Genomic DNA, 27171 nt, shown 5'->3' with positions numbered 1-27171 from the left:
CTGTGCTCTCCGCCTCTCTCCAGAGGTCTTCCTTTAAGAGCCTGCGTTATTGACACTCACGTAAGATCAGCACAATGCTTTTGCTGATGGGACTCATGGAAAACTGATCAGAAAAAAGCCTTCTTACCCCACATCAGCTCCAGCGGAGACACCAGTGATTAGCTGGCCAAGGTCAAGAACTCAGGAGACACTGGTTTTAACTAGAGTTCAGTGAGAAGTTCTCCAGAGCAGGCAGGGTGAAGTTCTTGTCATGTATCTTGAGGCTGGCAGAAAGCCAGCTGCCACCTGCCTACTCCAGCCGTGCCCCCCACCCCACATACATTCACTGCTCCTTTTATCAGCCAAGTCTCAGGGAAGGGAGGTGGGTCCAAGGACAGGGTCGGGCCCTGTCACACATGCTGTCTCGGGGGAAACACGTGCCGTCACACTGTTCCTCCCGTTTGGCCCTACAGGGAATAAGAAAGCAAAAGGAAGCAGAGTGGAGGCGTGCAGACCTTCAGGATCCCACTAAGCAGGATGCAGAGTGGAGGCGTGCAGACCTTCAGGATCCCACTAAGCAGGATGCAGAGTGGAGGCGTGCAGACCTTCAGGATCCCACTAAGCAGGATGCAGGACTGCGCTCAAAGTCTCTGGTGCCTTGGTGAATGTGACAAATGTCTCAGCCAGGTGTGCTGGCAGCCACCATCTCTCTTACGTGGTCTCCACCTCACCTCCGAGATTGTGCCGTCACCCCTGAGAGTGCCACCTCACTGAACAGGTAAACCGCGTCACGACTGAAGTGAGCAGACATGGACCTCAGACAGACAAACATCTGCCTCAGAAGGAAAGCTTTTATTCTCAGGGCCTGGTTTTCTCTCCTTCCCTGACTTTCAATGATTAATATATTTTAGGGTTTACCGTGCACACTTCTCCCATGTGACCCCCAATCTCTTCCTCGCTCATTCTGATCCACTTGGGACTTCACAACTCATTGTTCCATTTGTCAGAAGCTTCCTAGAACAAGCGTTTCATGCTTCATACGGCACTGTACACAGTTACAAATTAATCAATAAAATCCAATTCCATGGTCCAGTGCTTGCTCTGGGCACAGCAGAGGCGTAGTCTGTGGGCACTCTGAATCTCTACGCCTCTAGTTAATGTCAGGGCAATTAGGCATCCAAGTATGAATTTTCTACATTTTTCCATTTCCACTCTGAAAAGGGATCCTGCATTTTCTAATCCCTCTCCTTTAGCTCATGTACTTTCATTAATGAAAATAGCCATTTTCATTACAGTGTGGTATTTGAAGTTGGCAACAAGCGACGAGACAAATGAAATCAAGTGGAGGGCCCAGAAATAAACTCCAGGTATAAATGGGAAGTTAAAATACAGCAAGTTAGTGAGGAAAAAAAGTAAATTAATCTAGGGGTCTGCAAGCTTTTTGTATAAAGGTCCCGATAATAAATATTCTAGACTTTGTAGGCCACACATCATCTCTACCACATATTCTTTATATATATAACCTTTTAAAAATGTAAAAATCCTGTCTAGCTCACAAGGGCATATAAAAACAGGTCAAAAGTCAAATCTACCCCATGGTCCCTAGTTTTCCATATGGACAAAAGTAAAAATAAACCCTTCCTTACATTAATATACACAGAACATAAGAGAATATATTTTTGTGTTTGTGACATTGGGAGACTGAGAGTAAGGAAAGATCTCTTAGACAAGACCAAAAAGTAATAATCATAAAGGAAAAGGCAGCTCCACTTGACTACATCAAAATTATACACCTTCTTGATGATAAAAAGAAGTCCATTTCCAACAGTACAGCTGACCAGTTACTCTGGTTGATACCACGGTACTCACCCCTATACTGAAAACAACTAAAAATGCAGATTAAAATATAAAAATGTTCAACACTTCTACATAAATGTATTGATGTTCTGATTAGAAAGTAAGATGTATTTAAAATTCAAAAACCAAGTGAAAACTGAAACCTGAAAAGGTAAGAGGATTTTCATTTTGAGAGCATTTGCCAAACCAAGTGAGCTTGGCCTTCCATTTTTATGGTCTGGTGGGGTGCAGGGAGCAGGACTCAAACCCAGAATCTACCACAGGTGCAAATCAAGTGGAAGACCCAACCTCTGCTCCTGCAAAAGCTGAGACCTCAGAGGGACCCTCAACATATAGGTGAATTAGAAATAATACACCCTACCCCCACCACCTTCCCAGGAGACACTGAAAAGCTCCAATCTTATCACTAAGTGAAGGGGGCAAAAGTCTCTTCTGTTAATTTTCTAACAATAAGACAGTCTTCTCATGGGTTTGTAACCTGAATTCACACTACACATGACACGAAAAAGCCTAAAACTAAGAATTTTATTTGAAGTAGTGCCCAGTGCATGCCCTCAGGCACCTAGCAGAACCAAAACAAATCATTACTGGAGAAACCCACCTCCAACCCAAGTCTCAAAGTTCCAAAAATCTCAGCTCACCATCAAAAATCCAAAAACAAACAAGGAAATAAGTTACTGCAACGGAGAGCTACTAATACATAAAACAGAGTCAGATGTGCCATGACTTCCTATGTTGGCATTATCAGATGTAAAATATTAAGTGTGTTTTTAGAAAAGGTTGAGAATAAGAGTAAAGATTACAGAAATTTTAAAAAACAATCCTAAAATTCATATGGAACCACAAGAGACTCCCAGTAACCAAAGCAATCTTGAGCAAGAACAACAGAGCAGGCAACACCACACTTATTGATTTTAAAATATATTACAAAACTGCAGTAATAAAAATATTATGGCACTGGCATAAAAACAGACATACCAACTAATGGGACAGAGTAGAAAGCAATAGAAAGACCAGAAATAAACCCACACATTTATTATAAACTGAGTTTCAACAAGAGGGGCAAGAATACACAATGAGTAAATGACACTGGGAAAACTGGATATCCACATGCAAAACAGTGAAATTGGACACTTATATTATACCATACATAAAAAATCAAATCAAAATGGTTTAAAGACTTAAACATAAGATCTGAAACTGTAAAACTCTTAAAACACAGGGGAAAAGCTTCTCGATATTGGCCTTGGCAGTGATTTCTTGGATATGACACCAAAAGCACAAAAGCAAAAACAAACAGCTGGGACCGCATCAAACTAAAAAGCTTCTGCACGATAAAGGAAACCATCAACAAAATAAAAAGGCAACCTACAGAATGAGAGAAAATACCTGCAAATCATTTATCTGATAAGAGGTTAATACCCAAAATATCTAAGGAACTCAGGCAACTCAATAGCAAAAAAACAAAACAAAACAAAACAAAAAAAACTCTAAAAAAATCAGTAAAAGACCTGAGTAGACATTTCTCCATAGAAGACATAGAAATGGCCAACAGACACATGAAAAGGTGCTCAACATCACTGATCATCAGGGAAATGCACATCAAAATCACAATGAAAGATCACCTCACACCTGTTAGGATGGCTATTATCAAAAAAATAAAAATAAAAGATAGTAAGTATTGACAAGAAGGTGGAGAAAAAGGAATCCTTGTATTGTGTTGGTGGGAATGTACACTGGTATGTCCACTATGGAAAACAGTATGGAGGTTACTCAAAAAATTAAAAATAGGACTACCCTATGATCCAGGAATCACACACAAAACAAACTGAAATTAGGATCTCAAAAGGATAATTGCACACCCATGTTCAATGCAACATTGTTTACAATAGCCAAAAACTGGAATCAACCCAAATGTCCATAGATGGATGAATGGATAAAGATGTGGTATATACACAAAAGAATATTACTCAGCCTTAAAAAAGAAGGAAATCTTGTCATTTGCTGCAACGTAGATGAACTTAGAAGTAGAATAAGCCAGATACAGAAGAACAAAGACTACATGATGCCGATGATAGCAGAAATCTAACACTGTCAAACATAAAAACAGAAAGGAGAATGGTGGTTGCCAGGGACCAGAGGAGGGGGAATTAGGAGGTGTTGATCAAAGGGTACAAATTTTCACTTATGCAAAATGAATGAATTCCAGAGAACTCCTGGACACCACAGTGCATATAGTTAACAATGCCGTAATGTATACTTAAAAATTTAAGAGGGTAGAACTTTGGTCAATGTTCTGATTAAAAAAAAAAAAAAGAAGAAGGAGAAGGAGAAAAGAACCTTCTAGAAGTTACAGATAAGTTTAGGACATCATATGTGAGGATGGTTTCATGGGTGTATCCTTATCTTCAAACTCCTCAAGATGTATACATTAAGTATGCACAGGCTTTTACGAATGTCGATCATAACTGAATAAAGAAAAGAAGACTAAGCAAGAGACCATAAAAATGATCAAGCAGATTTGAAAAATAATTAAGCGGAACTTTTTGGAAATAAAGCATAATATATATTAACAATCAAATTTAACACTCAATAAATCAGTAATGGGGGGTAATTAAGAGGCCACTGCCATAGTCCTGGGGCTTTTTCTCCTGACCAAGATGGTTTCACAGTAACTGTATTTATTCTTCCAAAGAAAAAACTAGGTAAATGTATAAAACACTGGTTTTCAGGACAAGAGACATCAAGTAATGAAAGCAGTGATCCCTTGAGAGTAGATAAACAGATCAGATAAACCCCATCACTGCTCAGCTTCCTGGTGAAGGAATTTACGAGGTCCAGCACCATCTGTTGAAAAGACTATACTTTTCTTTGAACCTTTGGTGAAAACCAATTGGCCAAATACAAGTGGCCTATTTCTGTACTGTCTATTCTGTTCCATCGATCTATTTGTCTACTTTGATGCAAATACCATTCTGGATATTTTAGCTTTATAGTAAGTCTTAAAGTCAGGCTGTGTGTGGTGCTCAAAACAGACCAACAGATGAGCAAAGGGTATCAACACAATTATATGTCCACATGCAAAAACAAGAACTTTATCTTTATGTCACTCAATGTAGAAAAATTAGGTGAAAATGGATCACAGGCTGGAATATTAAACCTAAGAGTATAAAACTTCAGAAGAAAACCTAGGAGAAACCTTTGTGGCCATGAGTTAGGCAAAGATTTTGTGGTTATGACACCAAACACAATCCAAAGAAAAGAATGATAATCGGACTTCAACAAAAGTACAAACATATGCTGTTTAAAAGACCCTGTTAAGAGAGTTAGAAAACAAGGCACAGACTGGAAGAAAATATTTACAAATCCCATATCCGATAGAGGACTTAAAACAAGCACGTATAAGGAATTTTCAAAACTCCATAATAAGAAAACAACTCATTTTTATAATGGCCAAAAGATTCGAACAGATACTTCACCAAAGAAGATATATGAAAGGCAAACAAGCACATGAAGAGATGCTTCATATCGTTAGTTATGAGGGAAATGCAAATTCCAGCTGCGGGACACCACTACACACTTATCAGAATGCCTAAGGAGAAGGAACGGCCATGCTAAGTGCCCCAAGGTTGTGGAGAAGCTGGGACTCCCACGCAGCGCTAGAGAGGGTGTGAAATAATACAGCCGCTCTGGGAAATAGTCTGACATCCGCTACACGATCCAGACATCGCATTCTTATTTACTCAAGAGAATTTAAAGTATATCTCCATACATTTCAGAGTCAGTTCCTTTGTCTCTTTTCTTCTGTTTGTTCATTTCGGGTGGGGGATGGGCAAAATAGGTGAAGGGGGAGAAGAGCACACTTATCGTGATGAGCACTGAGAAATGTACAGAGCTGTTGAATCACCGTATGGTACGCCTGAAACTAATACAACACTGTATGTTAATTGTACTTGAACAACAACAAAAATAACTAACTCAGAATTTTAGAAAATAAAGTCTATATCCATGCAAAGACTTATGTACTGATATTTATCAGTTTTTATTTGTAACAGCCCCAAACTGAAACAAACCATTAACGTCTACCAACAAGTAAATATATCAACAAATTATGACATATCAACCCAATGGCTTAGTATTTAGCAATGAAAAGGAATGAATTATTGGGGCACGTGGGTGGCTCAGTCAGTTGAGCAACTGACTCTTGATTTTGGCTCAGGTCATGATCTCAGGGTGGTGAGATGGAGCCTGGTGTTGGGTTCCGCGCTCACTGGGAAGTCTGCTTCTCTCTCTCCCCCTCTGCCACTCCCCCCACGTGCATGCTCTCTAAAATAAATAAATATTTTTTAAGAAGGGGGAATGAATTATTGATATATGCAACAACATAGATGAACCTCAAAATAATTATAAGTGGAAAAAAAAAGTGAAAAAAAAAGCCAGGCCTCCCTGCCCCAATAAAGAACATATAGTGTGTGATTCCATTTCTATGAAATTCTAGAAAAAGGGAACTACTGTACAGTTCCCTTTACAGAAAGCACATCAGTGGGGACCTGGCGATGGCAGGAGGGAGGACACATGGAAATCTGAGGGATTTTTTATGTATTACCGTGATGCTGCTATGGGTTTCACAGGTGTGTACATTATGTCCAAGCTTACTAAACTGTCTACTTTAAATATGCATAACATTACAGTTCAATATACCTTAATAGAACTTTAAAAGAATAACTCAGGGGGTTGAGAATATTAGTAAAATTTTAAAGACAGATCTGAACAAAGTATCTAGATTTTAGCACAGAAAGACAAAGTTATTGAAAATAGAGGTTAAGACGCATAAAAGAGAGATCTAAGATACAGTATTTCAGTGTTCCAGAAAGAGAAGAACGAGAATGGGATAGAGACAATGTCTGAAGAATGATGGCTGAGAATTTTCTACATAGACCTCAATCCACAAATCATAAAAACCCAGTGGATTCCTAATGGAATAAATAATGGTAACTACATCTGTATACATCACAGTAAAACTATGGAACACCAAGGATTAAAAGAAGATCTTAAAAGCAGCCAGAGATAAGGGACCTTCCGAAGACAGATGAGTACACTAATAGCTAACTTTTCCGCCACAAAATAGAAGCCAAATGACAGTGCAGGAGTAGCTTTGATGTATGGAGAGAAAGTAACCGTCAGCCTGAGGCTGTATACCCAGCAAGAACATTTTTCAACAACAAGGAAGAAATCGATGTATTTTCAGACTAATGAGAACAGAGATTTTTCTTCTTTTTGAGAAGTTCAAAAACACATGCTTCAGACAGAAGAAAACAATCCCAGAAGTAAGATCTGATATGCAAAAAAGAATGAAGAGACAAGACATTTGCAATTATGTGGGTAAAATATACAGAAATGGGTTTTAAAAGACAAAAGAACAGACTTGGGAAAATATCCGCAGGGTGTGTAATGGCAAAGCACATACACAAACCTAGAACATATACCGAAACTTACAAATTCTGGATGGGCACAGCATACAATCTGCTCATTACAAGCCTTAGTAGAAATACGGGAGCAGGGCAAACTTTCACTCACAGCTGGAGGACGTGTAAAGTGATACATCCACTCTGAAGGTGATTCAGAAATAACATGTGAAGTTGAAAATGTGATTACCTTATAACCCAGCAATTCCATTTTCAGGTGTATTTCTGAGAAAACCTCTTGCCTTGTGCCTAAGGAGGCAGGTATGTATGTGCATTCATTCACTGCAAATTAGGAAAAAACAAAAAACAAAAACAAAAAAAAACTGGGAGATAATTCAATGCTCATAATTAGGGAAATGGACAACAGAACGTGTTATACTCATGGGAAGGAGCAGTCTACAGCACTTACGATCTACAGCACTTACGATCAATGCATGTGACCAACATGGCTAGATCTTCAAAGACACGATACTGAGTTTAAAAATCAAACTGAAGAATGATTAATTCAGTATGATATTTATACACACATTTTAAAGACTGAAAACAATTGTATATATTATTAGCACGTACACTGACTTGCAAAGTATGAAAACACAGATGGAATCAGTGCCAAATATGTAAAACTACATAACGTATATGTATATGTGTATATATATACATAAAATATATGATAATATGCACTTTATATATAAAATATAAAGTAATATTTTATTTCATTTTTTTAAAGGCTCAGAAACAAGTATGACAAAATGTTAATATTTGCAAATGCTGGATCATTACCCAGGAGTCTGTTACATATTTTCTGAACTGTTCTGCATTTTTAAATGTGATCAAAACAAGAGTAAAAGAGAACAGATATTCTGCTACCCAGGTTTCACCACATGTGCTGGGAGCTAAGGCCTACGGAGAGTCTCTGCTACATTATTTCATTTTCTGGTGAACGTGAAGACAACTGAAGCTAAATGGGAACATGAATAAGAAAACAGGCCTCTTTCTCAAGGAGAGAACTCACAGGTGGATAAAGGACAGAAAGACGCATGCACACACATACACACGGAGCGCATAGACTGATACATAAACTGATGCATACTTGCACACATACATCACACACACGTGGGTGGACACACGGATAGATAGGTAGACGGTGTGGAATAATGCCCCCCACTCTCAAAGATGTCCGTGTCCTAATCCCCAGAGCTGTGTCTGTGTGATATCTCCGACAAAGGGGACTTCGCGAACGTGACCGAGGGCATCATCCCCAAGAAGACGAGGTTTCCTGGATTATCCAGGTAAACCCAATCTAACCACAGGAGTCCGTAGAGATGAAAGACGAGGCAGAAGATTGGGTCTGAAAGTGAGACTGCACAAGAAGGAGCAGAGACGTGAAGCGCGAAAGGGACCCAGCCTGCCCTCGCTGGTTTGCGATACGGAAGAGGAGCCACTGGCCAGCAGCAAAATTCTGCCAACTACCCAAATGAGCAGGAAACTGATTGTCCACTGGAGTCTCCAGAAGGAGCACAGCCCTGCTGACACCTTGATTTTGTCAGGGAGACACATATTGAATTCTGAACTTCAGAACTATAATAAATTGGTGTTGTTCAAAACAAAATTTACATGAAACTGGTAATTTGTTACAGCAGCAACAGAAAACTAGGTAGACGGTACGTACAGGGGTGGGAGAGTAGAGATATGGATGGATGGATGGATGGATGGATAGATGATAAATGATAGACGCTTCAAAAGCTTTCCTGTTTGGTTATTTGCAAAGTAAATATATGTTCAACAAATTCCATGTTACTATTAACTTCTGTTATAAATTGGCCATAAGTTACAATGTGAGAAACGGATGGATTTCAATATACTAAAGAGAAGAAACAAGTTGTGTGAATGGCCTCCTGAACAGGGAACTCGAAGCCGAAGCCGCTTTAGACGAGGCCCTACGTTTCAGCATTTCCCCAACACTGCCCCTTAGACTGGGCACCAAACCCGTTTCTGAAGATGGACTAAATATGAAAGAAATGGAGAGAACATTCTCCAAGAAGCCCTACCATCCAACTATGCCATCCACCACCAGAAAATGAACTGAGTCAGAGAACTCGTGTGAGTCAAACAAATTGGTCATCTCCTTTATCAAATCTTTACAGGCCAAATGCTATCAAACCAGTGGCTTAGTAAGAAATCTGCCGTTAAAGGGAACTCTTTTAAGCCCAGCATCGTATTCCCTTCTGAACACCTCCCCAGAGATGTGTGTCCTTTGTTAAAAGGACAAGTCTTAGCAACCACTATGAATGGTATGACAGAAGACACTGGGTCAGAAAAGTCAGATTGCAGCCGTAATTCCATCAGCTGGGTGAGCCAGGGAAAACCATTTCTGGCAGACACCCTAGGGTGATCCTGCAAGTCACATCTTTGTGTAATCCTCTCCTCTTCAGTGTGGTGCAACCTGTGACTTGCTCCTAACAAAATATGGCAAAGGTAAAGGTATTTCTGCTGATGCAATTAAAGTTTCTAACCAAGAGGTGGATTATCCTGGGTGGGCCTGACCTAATCAGGCTAGACCATCAGAAGATGATCTCGAGGTCAGAGGCTTAAGGCAGCAGAGGCACACTCTCTCCCCACTGTTGGTGTTGAAGAAGCAAGCTACCATGAACTCTACGCCTCAAAAAAAACAAAACAAAACAAAACCATGAATTCTGCCGCATGCTGTGAAGGTAATAAAACCAGATGGTGGGAGGGAGCTGATGGGAGGGAGAACATTGAGGTACAGAGTCAGGGAGGTCCCACGGCAGTGCTGCTGTCTGTGCTGAAACAAGGGGGAGCCAGAGGTGAGCTGTGCACGAGGAGGCAGAGGGTCTGCACGTGCCAAGGCGGGACACTCCGGGAAGCTGGAATGAACTCAAAGGACAGTCACAAGCCAATAAAGGCACAAATGATGGCTCAATCACGGTCACCCGATAAACGCTCCATGGACATAAAAATCTCAATGGCCTCATCCTCATCCAGGATTCAGACCCCTCCTTATTCTATCCCTGTGCCAATGCCCCCTCACTTACCTCCCCACCCATGGGCTCTTGCTGAGAAGCTCATTGACGGGGGAGGCAGTGTTTCGGCTCCCACAAAGCCAGATGTTAAGACCAAGATCTGCAAACTCGAATATAACACAACATGGAGAGGTTGGGAACTGAGGCCAGGTGCAGAGCACAGGCGCTGCCCACAGGGGCGGCCACTACCCAGCTCCAGCTAGCCGCGGCCATGCAAGTAGACAGGCCCAGCCTCTCCAGAGCTTCAGATATTTCAAGACAAGCTAGAAATTCAGATTTTTATGTGAAATCTCCTGGTATTTATTTGGTTACTAAGAGTCAAAACCTTTCAATACGGGAGATTATCACCCGGGCTAAGCTTGGCCCAGGAGGTGTTACAGACACCTGTCCTGGCCTCCTGGAGCATCAGCCTGGCACCACCAGCCTGGTTTGGAGACATTTCCCCTCTGGCCTCCACGTGCAGCTCCTGGCACCTAATAAGTGCATGGGACGATCTGCTGTATTAGCTAAGATGTAATCTTGGGAAGGTGGGAGCAGTCAGTGAAGAACGCATGCCTGTCCCTCCCCCCACATCTCCTGGGACCATGACTGAGGCCCAGAAACAGGCTTGGCAGCTGTCACTCCATGCAATTTAGTGCTTCTTCCGCATCAGTCCAATGTGTGACATACTGACGGGGCACAAGGCCACCTGCCAACATCCCTGTGCTCCTTGAATCCATGAGCAGCTAGTCTTTGGTGTGGCTAGTGTTCATTCCATCTGAGAACAGCACCCAAATTCTTCCTGAGGGAGCCATCCCTCCCCCACTCTGCACGGCTCAGGGGTTTGCGGTAGGGCTGGGTGTCCCTGTCACATGGGCAGTGACCCTTCTTTAGCTCAGCTATGAACAGCAGGGCTTCTTTTGGGAAGAATGAAATGTGGTTTGGGGCAGCATGAAGAATAGCTCCTGCAAGAGTGCTCCTGGGGGCCGGCACCCTGAGCATCACCTGGGAGCCTGTTAGAAATGTAGAGTCTCGGGCCCCACCCCAGGCCTGAGGAATGTGTCTCAGCACCACAAGAAAACCCAGGCAACTCCAGGTGACTCTCATGCCTGTCGCGGGCTGGGGAGCACAGGGCAAGCTGCTAACTGCCATATGGGCTCTGGAGTAAGACTTGCTGATTCGGGGCCCCTGGGTGGCTCAGTCAGTTAAACATCTGCCTTTGGCTCAGGTCATGATCCCAGGGTCCTGGGATCCAGCCCCACATCGGGTTCCCTGCTCAGTGAGGAGCCTGCTTCTCCCTCTCCCTCTGCTGCTCCCCCCTGCTTGTGCTCTTTCATTCTCTCTCTCTCCGGAATAAAAAAAAAGAAAATCTTAAAAAAAAAAAAAAAAAAGACTTGCTGATTCACATCTGGGTCCTTGGAGAGGCTGCCTGATCTATCTGTGTCTCAGATTCCTCAAGGGAAAAACGGGGGGGGGGGTGTCACTGTACAGTGCCTGGCACATAGGAAGCCCTCAGTGATGCCAGCTCTGGACACGTGGTCCGGCAGACAACTGAAACAGGGGCAGAGGTCTCATCTCAAAGCCTGTCTAGAGGGCACATCATCTCTCGCCATGGAGGTTCTGAGCAGCTGCAGGGAAGAATCAGGAATCTGCACTGCCTCTTGAAGAATATCTCAGCTTTGGGTCCAATATTGACAATGAGGGGAGAAGGCAGGTGCCTTCCAGGAAGGGGAGAATAGGGGGCCGAGATGTGGCCGGGGTGGGGGGGGCGATTTCCAGAAAGCATCAGGACTCTGGGTTCGGAGTGGGAATCCAAGGACAGGAGACAGGGAGGCAGTATGAAGTCACCCTAAGTGGGACAGGAGGCCACGGGAAAACCAGACCCAACAGCTTCTTGGACGGCACAGAGGGGCTGGGGCCTGGTGGAAGAGTGGCCTTTCCCCCTCATCCCCAATGGCTAGAGAGTTTAGAGCAAAGAGGCAAGACCGTCAAGAATGAAAGAACGGTATTAGTAAAATCTGTGCATCCCGTCTGTTGTCTGCAAATGCTGCACATGCACACGTCACAGAGAAAAGTCTGGAAGGGAGCGCCCTGCATGCCAGTAGCGCTCCCCGGGGCAGTGGCAGTACCAGGATGATTTATCACCTCCTCTCTGCTGGCCTGTATTTCCGAACTTTTCTGCAAAGGACATGTACCGCTTGCATAAATAAAAAAGCAATAAAAGCTATAAATAATTAACACGCTCTCTCCTCAGGACTTAAACGGGTGGATGTATTCTCAAGGCAGTTATTTCAAATATTCACTGGATTCCTGGCCTTGGAGAGGTGCCCCTGAAAAGCACACAGTCGGCAGCGGGGGGGAGGGGGGGTGCTGTGCAGATGGGCTGATGGGGAACAAACCCCTAGACCCTCACTCCTACACAGACACCTCTGGAACCCCTGTGAAGGTTTTCCTGGGGTTAGCAAATCGCCCCTTGCAGCTCCTGACACAATGGGCACGCGTGAGACAGACAGAGGTGGTCATACCCCCTACCTTCTGGAACGGATGCTCAGCTTCTGTTTGCCACTCCCCCGAAACATCTTCGCCTTCCTCCATGGCAGTCCTTTCTTCCGTTCGGGCTCAGACACCCGCTCCTGGGACACCATCCCTGAGGCCACTGGGCAGGAGAGCTGAAAATACCAGGCATGTTAGCCTCATGTTGTTCTAAGCCTTGTGGTGTTAGGCCCAGGGAGCACTGTGGCCAGGTCCCCTCCCAGCCCCCAACTCTACCTCTCCAGGAACCCCCGCACCTGGTACCTAATTGCCTTTTGGAAGAAGGAGGGCCAAACTGGGTCTCAGACCACCCTCCTCCACCTCCTCATCTGGGAGGCAGCACATTCTTTATTAATCACCACTCTCACTCTCGGGATAAAGAACAGCCTGCAAGGCTCTGAAGTCCCGGCCCTGCCACTGCTGCCTATGGTTATATCAGAAGAGAGGCTCCAGGACCTTCTTCAGCTGCCCGGGGCCAAGACTTCCCAGAGCAGGACATAATACAGACGCATGGACTCGCTATCCAGATGGGACTGCAAACTTCGCACTAGGCACCAAGTGAGAGCTCCAGAGCACTCGGCCCCTCCCTTTTAGCCGCTCCCAGGGAACTTGGAAGATAGGTTTAATCTGATCACAGTAATTGTTTCCCGAGTTCCTGGCACAATAACTCTCTCTCTCTCTCTCTCTCTCTCTCTCTCTCGCTCTCTTTTTTAATCTTATTTTTAAGTCATCTCTACACCCAATGTAGAGGCTCGAACTCAGAACCCCAAGATCAAGTGTCCCATGCACTACCGTCTGAGCCAGCCGGGCGCCTGAAAAATTCTCTCCTCCTAAGTAAGAGCTGGTGTTCCACCCGGAGTCTATCTTCAGTAACAATCTCCGGTTTATATTCTTCTGTCACCCACAGAGCTCTCCTGGGCAGTGTTTCATTTCACTTTTTGCTGCTGTTACCAGGAAGCTCAGAGTTAATGTCTAGTGATAAAAAGTATCTCATCTAGGGTCTTGGTACAGTAATCCTTTCCTTTGAAATGTACTTTTTCATGATTTTGTTTTGTCTTGTGCTGCATTTCTGGCCTTTACCCTACCCTGCCGTGTCTTTGGCAGCCCCACTTCCCTTGGGAGCAGGCTGAGAAGCCGGTATCACGAACAGCAGCTGTGCCCGGGGTGGCTTCACCCCCCCCACCCCCCCACCCCCGTCTCCATCATCACACGTCCCGCCTGCCAAGCACACGCCCCCAGCCCCGGGGCCCCGGGCAAAGAAGATGTTACCTTTGACGTCTGGACCTGCCCTCCTTCTCCCAGGCCCGTCTTCGTCCGTCCTCCCATCACCGCCCTGCTCACGGGCCGGGTGTCTGGACCCTTGTCCTGGGGGCTGCCACCAAGGAAGTGCAGTGCCAAGTACACAGAAGCAGCCTTTTCTTTCTGCTCTGTGGGCAAAGGCAGGCTTCGGCTCAAGCAACACCATGTGAGTCGGGGCTCGGCCCTCAATGATGGGAAAGGGCCGTGGGCCCTGAAGCTCCACAGGGTCTCCGACTGGGTACACGAGGCCAGCTCTGGCCAGCTGGGGGGCGTGGGGGCCATGAGAGAGGAGCAGCAGGAACTGAGCCCAGCCAGAGGCCCTGAGGGAGGGTCTTCCAGGGCATTCTCAGGAGGTCCCCCTAACTCCCTCCTGAGTGCACAGGGACTCGGGACACCCCCAGATGGCCTGGTCCCCACCACAGAGCTGCCCGTGCAGAGGTGTTGGGTGTCAGGGGGCCCAGTCTTCCAGGTGGCACACGCTGGGGTGGGCAGGAAGGAGGCTGTCTCCCTGGGGGCACCGGTGGATGAGCCAGGGGACGGCCCCACTGCTGGGGTGCCAGTGTCCAAGTCTCTCTTCTCCTCTCCCTGCACCCCTTTTCTCCTGCCCCACGGCCTAGAGCAGCCGGGGTCCTCCTCGAAGCTGTCTGTCCCACTGGGGGCCAAGCCTGAGGCCAGGTAGGGAGGCAGAAGGATCCCCGGCCCTGACCCAACAAAGGATGCCCGTTCCTCAGGCCACCTTCTCCTGCAGAGAGGGTCCTGGCCTTGTCCGGGCCCCGGGGGGATGGGAAGTGGTGGGCGGGTCTCTCCCTGAGGCAACCTGAGGAGGTACTTGGGAGGGAAGGCAGTGTCTGCCAGGGCAGCGAGGACACTGGGGGCCTCAGTGGCAAGGTGGGACTGATGCCCAAGGGACGCAGCTGTAGGACAGGGCAAGATCTCTTCCCTCAGCCCCACCTGCCTTGGGGCCACAGAAGGAGCAGTAGAGGCGGCGCCAGAAAGCTCCAAGGGCTTGCCTGGCTGCCCAGCCCTGCCCATCACCACACCATCAGCACTCTCATGCAGCCCCCCTGGCTTATCCCTAGGGTCACTGTCCTGGTTCTGAGATGTCGGGGACGTGGCCTGCACAGGGCCGCCTGGGACCTCTCTTTCTGTTTCCAGAGGCTCTGATTGTTCCTGGAAGCTCAGTTTCTCCACCTTCAGCTTCTTTCTCTCTGAGGGAAGCTTATCCTCTGCGGGCTGGGGCTCTGCAGAGCCACCACTGGGCCGTCTCGCCACAGTTTGGGTCCACTGACAGGTCTCCTTCTTGTCCCCACCACCACGGGTGCTTCCTTCCAGCTTAGGGTCTGACAAAACCAGCTTGGGAGCCTTTAGTTCACCCCCCTTTAGGGGACCAGGTGATGGGGGCAGCTGACACCCCAGCTTCAGCCTCCCATTTGGAGAAAGCAGGGGGCTCTTGCCACCAGAACAGGGGGGTTCTCTGCAGCTGAGGGTGGGGGGTGAAGTGGCCCTGTTCACCCTGGGCTGGTCATTGCCTCCTGCTCTGGCCACCATCTCCCTCTGCCTGGGGGACTCCATCCCCAAGAAGCCCTCCGGGCCCAGTGGACTTCTGCAAGGCCCTGGCTTGGCCCCCACAGATGTGTCCCCATGGACAGGGGTCCTCCCGTCCTGGGACAGGACTGTGCCTTCATTCCCTGCTAACTCTTCCTGGAAAGGAAGGTCCAGCTCTGTCCCGCTACCCACGGTCACCTCCTTTGCCTTCTTCCCTCCATGGCAACTGCTTTTCATTTTCTGGTAGATTTTCTTGAATGTCTCATTCCCATACACCTGCCACTTGTCCTGGGAGAACATCTTCAGCTTCCTCTGGCTGCATTTCTTACTGGCTGCTCTGCCCTTGCTGGCTGCCCCCTCCCCAGCAGCAGCTCTGTTTCCATCCGGGTCCTCTGCGGGGGTCAGGCTGTCTCCAGTGGGGGGACATGGCAGGTCCTCCACTGCAGCCTGTCTGACCAGGGCCCGGGGGTGGCTGCTGGGGACATCTACCAGTCGGGCAGGGGCAGGCCTGGGGCTCAGAGGCTTCTGCCTCCTGGGGCAGGCATCCTGGGGGTCCGGGGGTTCCTGCCATGTCCTGGTGCCCTCGACAAAGGGCAGTGAGTTGCTCCTGGTGATGGGCACACATGCCACGGTGGTAGAGAGCTGGGTGGGGACGGAGTGAAAAAAGAGTGGCCTTGCCTTGTCTGGGGGGGTGAAGGTGGAACGGGCTGAGCTGAGGACAGCAGGCTTCCTCCGGCCGGGCTGCAGAGCCCGGATGTCAAAGTGGAAGGAGTCCTTGTAGGTATAGGGCATGGGCAGGTCGATGCTGCCTTGCTTGCACAGGACCGTCTTGCGGGGCCGCACATTGTCCAGCTGGGAATCGTCCACCACAGCCTGATTGTGGGAGATAAGCCAGGCGATGCGCTCCTCCAGATGCTTCTTCTCCAGCTGGAGGCCGGGCCCCCCGGGCCCCAGGGCCACCTCCCCCTCAGACTCGGCACTGTGCTCAGACAGGCTGTGCAGGGGGCTGCCGGGGGCTGGAGGCTGCTCCGCGCTGTCCGAGCGGGACAGGTAGCCCGAGTCAGTGCTCTCACACTTCCGCAGCCGGCCCTCTGAGGCCTTGGCATCCCAGGGCTTCTCCGAGGACGTGGCCACCTGCTGCTGCTGCAGGGAGCATGGCCGGCCAGCAGTCGGGGACATCTGCTCTGGCAGCTTCCACCTCGGCTGGGAGCCAGCCAGGGCAAGCCCAGGGGAGGCCGTGTGGGCAGAGTCCACGGGGGTCTCTCTGTCAGCACATGTGGACCCTGGACAGGGAACAGCTTCCAACTTCAGACCCAGGGTCTTGGCAACAGAAGACAGGTGCATGGCTGGCGCTGGGCAGTGCCCAGGACCCTGGGTGCCTGGAGAAAGGGGTCTCTCTGATCGGGCCCCACCACCCACCCTCTGGTTGCTGCTGTCCCCCATGCCATCTGCTCTGGAGCTCTCTCCAGCCTTGTCCCCCTCCTCCAGGAGGCTGCCCCCACCTGCATCAGACTCCGAGGAGAGCCGAGAGTGGTTGAGGTGGGTCTGGGTGCGTCTGTGCTTATATAGGTTGCTCTGGGTCTTAAAGGCAATGCCACAGGTGGCACACGGGAAGGGCCTCTCACCCGTGTGGGATCGGATGTGCTTCTCCAGAACACTGGGCTTCAGGCAATCCCGGCCACAGTGTGGGCAAAGGTATTTGCCGGCATTCCGTACCTTGCCAGGGCTCCCCAGCATGGGCCCCAGGCCTGGCGACAGGACAGGCAGAGTGCCCACAATGTTCACGGTGAGTGCCGGGGCCGCTGGCTTCCCCACCTGGGTAGGGCCCGGTCCTTCAGGCCGCAGCACGGGACTAAGAATAAAGGGTACGCCGCCCCCATCCAGGCTGCATGTCACGAGGGGGGCACGTGGCTGGAGGCCCCCCGGAGGCACTGCGTGGTACAATGGGATGGGCAGGGCCTTCAGGAACACGGTAGGGGCCAGACCCTGCTCTGGTGGCAGAATGACAGGGCCCAGGGTCAGGTGAGGTGAGACCTGCCCACCTAGGGCCCCCGGGCGTCCAGGAGCAGGAGCTGGCTGATGCCTGGCAGGCAAGGCAGGGCGAGTGAGTTCTGGCACCTCCATCCTGCATCATCTGGGTGGTCCAGGATGCCTGGCGACCTGTGGGCAACAACCAAAATTCACCGCAGGTACCTCTCTTCTCTCATCATGCAGTAAGCCCTTCCCTGCCCCACCTGGCATTTCATCACCCCACTGGAGCCTGGTAACAATCCCCACATTAGAAGTAGTTACCCCACATTAAGAAAGGGAGCCAGAGGCTCAGAGACAAGTGACATGACACGCAGCTAATACATGGAAAAGCAGGATCTGGACCCAGGTCTGTCTGAATCCTGTCTCTTATTTCACACACCTTACAGGAACTCTTGACCCTCGCCCTCTACACACGTAGGCTTATCACCGTCACCCCCAACACCCAGCACAGTGCCCTGTGCAGAGGGGACACTTAGAAAATGTGCTGACTTTTCTAAGTCCACAGTGATTCCATGCCAGGACTTGGTTTCCAGATCTGTAAAATGGGCAGAGAATCAGCACCTCCCTAGGACCCTCTTCACCCTGGAGTTCTTAGTCTATGCCGCTGGATGAGGGCAATAAGGAAGAAAATGGACTTGAAGGGAAGCCTAACAGATTTAGCAAACGAGAATAGAAGATGCCCTGCTAAATGAATTTCAGACAAACAACATATAATTCTTTAGTATAAGTATATCCCAATCTTGCACAGGTCATGCTTAACTAAAAATTATGTATTATTTACCTGAAATCCAAATGTAAGGGCAGCCTGTATTTTATCTGGTTACCCCATCAGGATAAGGAGCACTTCCTCAACTTCAGCATCAGGCTTGGGTCCCTGCTCAAAGGTGAGGCTTCCAAAACCCCTCCAGATCCAACTGGGACACAATCAGTTCCCTGTCAGCCAGAGAGAAGAGCTGGGCAAATATTAGGCAAGACTGCAAGAGAGACCCAGCCATGTTCTTCAAACCATGGCAGGGGGAGGGGGAAAGCCAAATACAATGGGAAAAGGAAGGACACGTCCGTGGTTATAGGAATGGGGGTCTCCAGATGCTTCTTACTCAGACACCCATCCCCTAAGAGCTCCATAAGCACACTTCGATCATCCCCCAGCTCAGCTCCTTCAGAAAAACAATACATATTGCAGCTTTTTGCAGCTGGGTAATGGAGAAGTAGGCACATGCGGGTACTGGCTCATATTGGCTCATACCAGCTCATGCTGGCTCATGAGAGCTGATTTTCAGGAATTCTGCAAGCCAGGTGTTAAACATGGCCATAATTAAAAGTTACATTATATAAATAAGTTATATTAAAAACAAAGGTATACAACTGGATATTCACATGCAAAAGAATGAAGCTGAACTCCCTATCTCACTTCATATATGAAAATTAACTTAAAATTGATCAAAGACCTACATGTAAGAGTTAAAACTACAAAACTCTTAGAAGAAAATGTAGCAGTAAATCTTCATGACCTTGGATTTGGCAATGAATTCTTAGATATGACATCAAAAGCACAAGCAATTAAAAAAACCTTTCAAAATCACATTTTATATAATTTCATACCAAGTTTTAAAATATTTTTTTTACCAAAATTAAACTTCTGTGAATCAAAGACACCAAGATGTACTATATGTTGGCTAACAACATAATAAGTTTTTTTTTTTTTTGTTTTTGTTTTTTTGTCTTGTTTTTTTGGTGCAGATCCTGCTCAGATTTTTTTTTTAATGATTTTTTATTATATTATGTTAGTCACCATACAGTACATCCCTGGTTTTCGATGTAAGGCTCGATGATTCATTAGTTGCGTATAACACCCAGTGCACCATGCAATACGTGCCCTCCTTACTACCCATCACCGGTCTATCCCATTCCCCCACCCCCCTCCCCTCTGAGGCCCTCAGTTTGTTTCTCAGAGTCCACAGTCTCTCATGTTTCATTCAGACAACTCACAGAACGGAAGAAAGTATTTGCAAATCATGTATCTGATATGTCCAGAATACATAAAGAATTCTCACAACTCAAAAAAGACAACCAATTCATCTACAAAATGAGCAAAGGACCTGAATACACATTTCTCCGAGGAAGATATACGAAGCCAAAAGCACAGGCAAAGATGCTCGATACCATCAGTCGTTAGAAAAATGTAAATCAAAAACACAGTGAGATAGGACTTCACGCCAGCGTGTCTTCAGCAGTAACCACCAGCTGAAGGACAAGCGCTGCTGAGGACGTAGGGAAATCAGAACACGTGAGCACTGCTTATGGGAATGCAAGATGGCAAACAGCATTTTGTAGGCTCCTCAGAAAGTTAGACATAGAACTACGATACAACCCAGCAACTCAACGTCTAGGTATACACCCCAAAGAATTGAAAATATAAAACCTTATACGTGAACGTTTGTAGCAGCACAATTCAACACAGCCAAAAGGTGGAAACAACCCACATGTCCGCTGGCGGATGAACGGATAAACAAGACGCAGTCCGTCCACGCAATGGGATATTCTTCGGCCACAGCGAGAGTGAAGGGCTGACACGCTACCATGGGGACGAACCTTGAACACGTGACGCTGTGCGAAAGCAGCCAGACCCAAGAGGTCATGTCCTGCGTGACTCCATTTACATGAAAATGCCCGACGAGGCAAGTCCATGGGCACAGAAAGCGGATTACAAGGTTGCCAGGGATGGAGAGGAAGAATAGGGGGTGGACGCCTGACTGGGCACAGGGCTTCCTTTTGCAGTGATGAGAATGTTCTGGCAGTGCTTCGACATTATGAACATACTTGAATGCCGCCAAGATGTCCACTTTAAAATAATTAAAATGGTGAGTTTGATGCTACGTGAATTTTACCTCAATTAAAATGGTGCTAAATCCTTAAAGCTCCTCACTTACTATTTTATTACATCTCACCGTTACCGGTGAGCCAGGGGTTATTTATGTTGACTGTGTCGCCATGACGGAAATGTCATGTGATGGTGTGGCACTCCACATCCTGGTATCGCCCCGACTTCGGGTTCAGTGATGTCGTGTTCACAGCTTGGGACTGGCCATGGTGGGGGTATTCACACCACAGAAATCGGCAAATGCCACAAGCCAGTCTTTTTTTAATCCTGAAACCAACTCTTCTGTTCTGTTCCTCAAAGACCTATCTAACGTTATGGATCTCAAGCCACCATGCCACCTGCCTCAAAACATTCGACAGGTTATAATTTTTTAAGAGAAGATTTGAAGACGAAAATCTTTAGGGATCAGAAGAGGGTACTGCAATTCCTCAGAGCCGATGTCGAAGAAAGACAATGGCTTACCTCGAGGTTCTGCATCCTTTCTACTAGCTGAAGAATTTCGAGATGCTTCCCAGGGGAACCATCAGACTGAGTTCCTGTCCCTGTTTCCTTGGCTTGCTGGTGGATATCCCTGAGACCCAGATCCCTCAGCTCTGAGAACAGGTCACTCGGGCAGAGCTACAGGGAGAGCTCCTGAAATAGTCTGTGAGAGCACGGAGCGAGGTGCCAAGCGTGGAGTAAGTAACCCACTTATTTGGGTTTCCAAAGATAGGCCTTGATATTTTGAACTATTAACTAGCGAATCCTCCCCCACCCTTTCTTCCCTCCTACCCCATCTCTTCCCCCATCAGTCAGCAGGCCCCATTCATTGCTTCTGAGAGGAGATGCTGTCTCACGCTGGGTTCCCCCAAAAAAGATGTCATCACAAGGATTCTATTTGGGAGGTGATCCCAGGAAACACTCGTAAGGGAGAAAAAAGACGAGGTGAAGGAAGCTACAAAGTGTGTGTCACGGGGCAGGTAGAGCTGGACCCCGAGGGGACTGATGAGAGATCACACAGAACACACATCTCAGGGACCCCACAGGCAAGGAAGCTGTCACGCATCGAGGGTCCTCCTGAAAGTGGTGACATGCGGGCTGTGCAGCTGGCCAAGTGTACACACCGGACGGCTCTGGGGTCCCAGATGCTGTCAGGCCCACAGTGCTGCCCGAAGCTGGCTCCTACATGTGGAGGGGGGATGGGCAGGCAGGGCTCTCACTGGAGTTGCTGTGGCAGAAACAGAGCAAAGTCTTCCGGATTCCAGAGCCAAAACCCTAAGGAGGAAATCCATTTCCCATTCTCAGTTATGATGGTCCCTGAGTTGGGAGGAGGTGGGAAGGAGAGGTGGGAAGAAAAGGAGGCCTTCCAAAGCTGGCTTCAGGGGGGAGTTGGGTAGAGGGGTGACCTGGACCCCACTCCCTGAGGCAATCAGGCGAGGGCCCAGGACAGAGCAAAAACAGCCCACTGTGCGTGCCCAGGCAAGCAGGATGGAAGAAGCCTACAGGGCTCCCACTCCCCAGAGTAAATACCGGAGCCCCAGAAAGGGCCTCGGAGGGACCAGGAAAACTCCAGTTGGGTCCCAGGGGTCCCGCTGGGGGAGCTGAGGACTGATGACCACGTGCCCCCTGAAATCAGCCCACCCTTTCGGGAAGGAGAAAAGCAGCCCAGACTGCCTCAGGGAGGCACGGGGCTTCAAACAAAATTCCAGAAAAAGAGTGCTACATTTCTGACCCACCTGCCACGATGATTATTGTGCTCTCTGCAGCCTGTTCTGTGATCACAGCAAAGTCGACACCCTTCAGGAGCAGCTGAGCCCTCCCGGCAAGATAATGAGCCAACTAACACCTTCCTCCAGGGAGATGGCACTTTTCTCAGGGGAAACCTCGAAGGGCTGCCACTAATTTTTCTCACTCTGGATCACGGCAGTAGCAGGTCCTATTATCCCCACTGGACTAACGGGGAAGCTGAGGCACAAGGTGGTAAAGGCAGGCACGTCGGGGAAGTCTCTGGGAAGACCGCCTGGTTGGCAAGACTCATTGCTAGGTGATGGTCTCCTTGCCATCCTGAGGGTCCTCCTGGCAGAGAGCTTGAAGGACCCCTCACCTCCTCCATTCTGCCACATGTGCAGCCCCCCACCTCCTCTGAGCCCCCAAGCTCGTAATACTCTTTGGAATGAGTGTGCAGCTTTACAGGGAGGTAAACAGAAAGGTGGCAAAAGTTGCAGGAAAGTGACTATTGCCAAAGCTCCCTTTTTTCAGAAACAACCCACAAAGGGGCCTGGGCAAAGAAAGGGCATGGAAGTGCCACAAATAGTTTCTAAAAATGCATGTTTGGGGCCCTGAAAGAGAAGGCTATGGAGAAATGTACCCAATGTGTTAAACACATTGAATTTTTCAGGAAGAACCTGGTGCTGAGTCCACTGTTTTAGCTCACAGTTTCCCAAGCTACAGTCTGTCGCCTGCTGTGCGGTGTGGGGACCTCTTAGACCCTTACTTCCTCCCAGTCCCTGGGTAACTGGGGTTTGCTGGAATACAGTTACTTTATTTTTTTTTTTAATTTCTCTCTCGCTCTTTTTTTTTTTTAAGTTTATTTATTTGAATAATCTCTACACCCAACATGGGGCTTGAACTCAAGACCCTGAGATCAAGAGCTGCATGCTCTTCCAACTGAGCCTGCCAGGCACCCCTGGAATACGGTGACTTTTAAAAGGGAGCTGTGTGCACAACAATGTGAGTGTACTCAGTGCCACTAGACTGCACACTTAAAAACACCTGAAACAATAAATCGTATGTTATGTGTATCTTACAACTTTCAAAAGGTAGGGGGGAAAAAAGGCATAGGGGGGCTATATCATTACCCAATAAGCCAAAACCTTACACTCACACAAAAACCTGCCCACAGATGTTTATAGCAGCTTTCATCATAATGGCTAAACTTAGAAGCAACCAAAATGTCCTTCAGCAGGTGAATGGATAAGCTGTGGTCCATCCAGACGATGGAGTATCAGCCAGCACTAAAACAAAATCAGCTACCAAGCCGTGAGAAGACGTGGAGGGAACTTCAATGCATACAACGTGGAGGAAGCAAGGCTGAAAGGCTCTGTCCTGTATGATTCCAACTATATGACTTTCTGGAAAAGGCAAAACTATGGAGAGAGTTAAAAGAGTGGTTGCCAGGATTTGATGGGAGGGAGGGAGGGAGGAACAGGTGGAACGCAGAGGAGGTTTAGGGCCGTGAAACTCTTCTGTTTAATACTGTAATGGCAGATACGTATCATTATACATTTGTCCAAGCCCACAGAATGCAGAACACCAAGAGTGATCCCAAATGTCAACTCTGAACTTCAGTTAATAATGGCGAATTAATCCTGCCACGCCAACCGTAACAACATTCCACACTAAGGCAAGATGTAAACGCAGGCCAAAGCAGACAGGAGGCTGGGGTGAGTGCTATGCAGGAGCTCTCTGTATTTTCCCGTTTCTCCATAAACCAAAAACTGCTCTAAAAAAAATGAAGTCTGTTAATTTTTAAAATTAAAAAAAATCAGAACAATGTTTAAAAAGACGCGTGAAAAGATCTTTACCCCTATCAGCCAAGAAACACAAGGGGTATATGTGATGCCATGCTTTGCCTATCACAGTAAATAAAATAAATCAATAAATAAATTCTTGTAATAACTGGAGGGAAAAAAAGGATTATTTTTTTTTCTTAGGGCTATTACTAAAATATATAACAGTCTTTTTAAACATATACCTGTGGGGCCCTCAGATGATCTTGCACAACCAAGCAGCAGGGTCCCACGCTTTGGGGAATGTACCTCTAATCTAAGATCTTGACCTGGGACACCTTCAGTTAGATGCTGCAGATCTTCTTCCCTCTGCCCTGTGCCCCCAAAGGAGCAGCCACGGCTCCCTGGTCCTCTGGTGAGGACCAGCAGGTCAGTGCAAGGGAGGAGGACAGCTGGGCCAGGACTGGTTCCGGGGGAGCTCTGTCCCTCCTCTGAAGGCCGCACGTTCGCCAGGTGGCATCTCTGGTCAGGCATCCCTGGGGCCCGGGGTCCCTGGCTGAAGAAAGACCCATCTCCCAGGCTCAAATTGCAGTTCCGCCGCTTACCCGCTGACAGGCTGCAGCGAGTTCCTCTCACTTTAGGATTCTCATTTGTAGAATGGGGACAATCAAGGAGAAGAGAGAAACTCCCCACAGGCTCTAATCACAGCCTAAATGCAAAAGGGTTAACAATCCGCTGACAGTTACTGACATTTCTTTGTTCCTTTTCCAAGTTCATCAGTTTCGCTTTGGTCAGCCTGAGGCGTCTATGAGCCTCAAGAGAGGGGGACTTTCACAGGTCGGGAGCAGGCACGGCTGAGCCTTACCCCATGCCCTGTGCCGCCCCAGGGCTTTACAGGGGCTGAGTCACCCAGTACACACAAGGCTCCCGCTCCGGAAGGCGCGTTGCAGGGTTCCAGAGGAGGGGGATGCTGAGGGAGGGAGAGACTTGCCCCAGGGCAAGCTGCCTGGCTGCGTGCTCCCTCCTGAAGAAGGCAGACAGGCAGAGAAGCTAAGCGAGCTTCCGCTTCCCGCTCGCACAACAGATTTCTGGTAAGACAACAATCTTGACAGCAGATACTGTTGTTGAGGGCAAAAGGTTTTTCACAATTACCTTCTCTCTGTTTGACGTTTTGGGCTCCGATATGAGAGGACCTGCACCTGGAGGTGAGTGGGCCCCAAATCCAATGACCTGCAGACAGCCAACACGAAGACCATGCGACCAGGCAAAAACAGAGGGGCGCGGCCACAAGCCAAGGGCACCTGGCCACCTGGCAAGACGTGGGAAGGAGCCTCCCAAGAGCCTGCGGAGTGAGCCCAGCCCTGCCCACACATGGATTTCAGATTTCTAGACTCTGGACCGTAGGAGACCACACTGCCATTGTTTTAAACCTCCCAGTGTCCCAGGGGGACGTGGTTACAGCAGCCCCAGGACATCCATACAGGAAACAGAAGAAAAGGCTCCAATTTTCTTGGCCCTGAAAGATAGTGAGGGGGCATGGGCCCCAAAGAGTAAGGCGAGTAGGACAGAAGGTATAAGCCTGGGCAACACCAAGCTGTCCCCCATCTCTCTGTTGAAGCCAGAGCAAGGTAAGGCTGGGCAGAGGGAGGCCCCTGGGGCTGAGCCATCCTGAGCTGCCACTGGTCCTCTTGGAGGCTGGACAGGGTCTGGCTTGGGGCACATGGTGCCAGGAAGGGGGGCACCTGGTAGGAAGAGTAGCTCTGTGATGAAACCCTCTGAACGGGCTGAGTGGACCACCAGATGCCATGTTGGAAATACTGCGGGTGGAAGAGGGGCAAAAGGATATGAGATGAGGGGACCCAAGAGGACTGGACATTTACTTTCATTTGCTCTGCAGAGTGGTTAGAGAGAGGGCTTGGGAGGCAGGGTCCAAATCCTGCCCTGCACTTATTCGTGCTGTGACCCCAGATGACCTGCACAACCTCCTTGTGACTCAGTTTCCTCACTGTAAAATGGGGAACAGTAATACCTCCCCCATAGGGTGGTGTGAGAGTTACATGGATTTTAAGTGTGCCTGGCCTAAAGTACCAGCTCAAGAGAGTCAATAAATACATGTTAACCAGGAGTGGGGCTTTAGAGAAGAGCCAGTCAACTGCAGGCAAAGGAAAGGAGCTCTCTGCTCTATGTGTGTCTGAGCTGCAGAATGAGCTCTGTTTCTTCATGCCATGAAACTCTATGGGAATCATTACATTTAATGGCTGTATATTATTAACCAGTGGCCCAGATAACCCAGTGTCCCAAACATGGCCCAGCACACAGTGGGTATTCAATAAATTACCTGTTGCATGAATGAGGTGTGGCATTGGAGAAGACGATAAAAAAATGGCCTAACTTGGATGAGGAGCTGTGTCAGGCCCATGGCAGATTCAGTGACCCATCCAGTGACTGCCCACATTGTTCCCCCAAGAAAGAATTTCAACTGTAGTCAGGACCCAAGGAAAGCAGAGGACACCCCAGCTCCTGTGCCCCACACAGTCAGGCATGAGGGCAGGTGGGACTCGTGTCCACGAAACTCCAGCGTAAAGAGACTGCTCACTTGACATGGACCAAGCCATGCTGCTCTAGTGTCTCATCTCTCAGAAACCCCAAAGGTTTGTTCAGCGGAGCCACGACACGTGAGGAGGTGGAGCAAAAATGAAAATAATCATTTCAATCTCTTGGCAATGCCCCTAGAAGTCAACTCCATAAGGAAACAGTAGAGTAAAACTCACTTGGTTCTCACGCCATGAGCACCTCACCACTGAGCATAACCCCAGTGTTAGCGGTAATTTTCATGTACCGTGCACCAAATAGACAAGTCCCCTGCTGCATGTGGTGATCAAGCAAGGAAATAAGATAAGCTTTAACACCAAAGGAAAAACTAACTGAGTTTGAGGTACTGAGAAATACTGTTAGCAGGTTGCAAAAACCAGCCTCGATCCCTCACACCTCCCTTTTTCCATAGCCTTTGCAAGGGGACTTTGCTGCTCTTCCCATTAAGATCTGGAGACTTTTCCCCTACCCCTCGACTCTGG

General features: G+C 48.0%; 1 protein-coding gene across 3 annotated transcripts in view; it reads right to left on the bottom strand.

Annotated features, from left to right (window-relative positions):
- Positions 1 to 27171, bottom strand: part of ZNF831 (zinc finger protein 831) — a 95372-nt gene that overhangs the window by 51641 nt on the left and 16560 nt on the right. The window contains exons 2-4 of one of the 3 annotated variants that reach the window (XM_040638538.1): positions 18510 to 18681; positions 14123 to 17857; positions 12854 to 12990 (exon numbers count right to left, since the gene is read on the bottom strand). In XM_040638538.1, the coding sequence (XP_040494472.1) occupies positions 12854 to 12990; positions 14123 to 17821 (3836 nt within the window). In that variant the 5' untranslated portion in view covers positions 17822 to 17857; positions 18510 to 18681. The remainder of the gene's footprint in view (positions 1 to 12853; positions 12991 to 14122; positions 17858 to 18509; positions 18682 to 27171) is intronic. The other 2 variants (XM_040638535.1, XM_040638537.1) reach the window with 2 other exon arrangements.

The sequence above is a fragment of the Ursus maritimus genome, unplaced genomic scaffold, assembly GCF_017311325.1.
Source record: "Ursus maritimus isolate PB19 unplaced genomic scaffold, ASM1731132v1 scaffold_22, whole genome shotgun sequence".
Classification (NCBI taxonomy): Eukaryota; Metazoa; Chordata; class Mammalia; order Carnivora; family Ursidae; genus Ursus; species Ursus maritimus.
The sequence above is the reverse complement of the archived record's forward strand: the minus strand, read 5'-3'. Positions and strand labels throughout refer to the sequence as shown.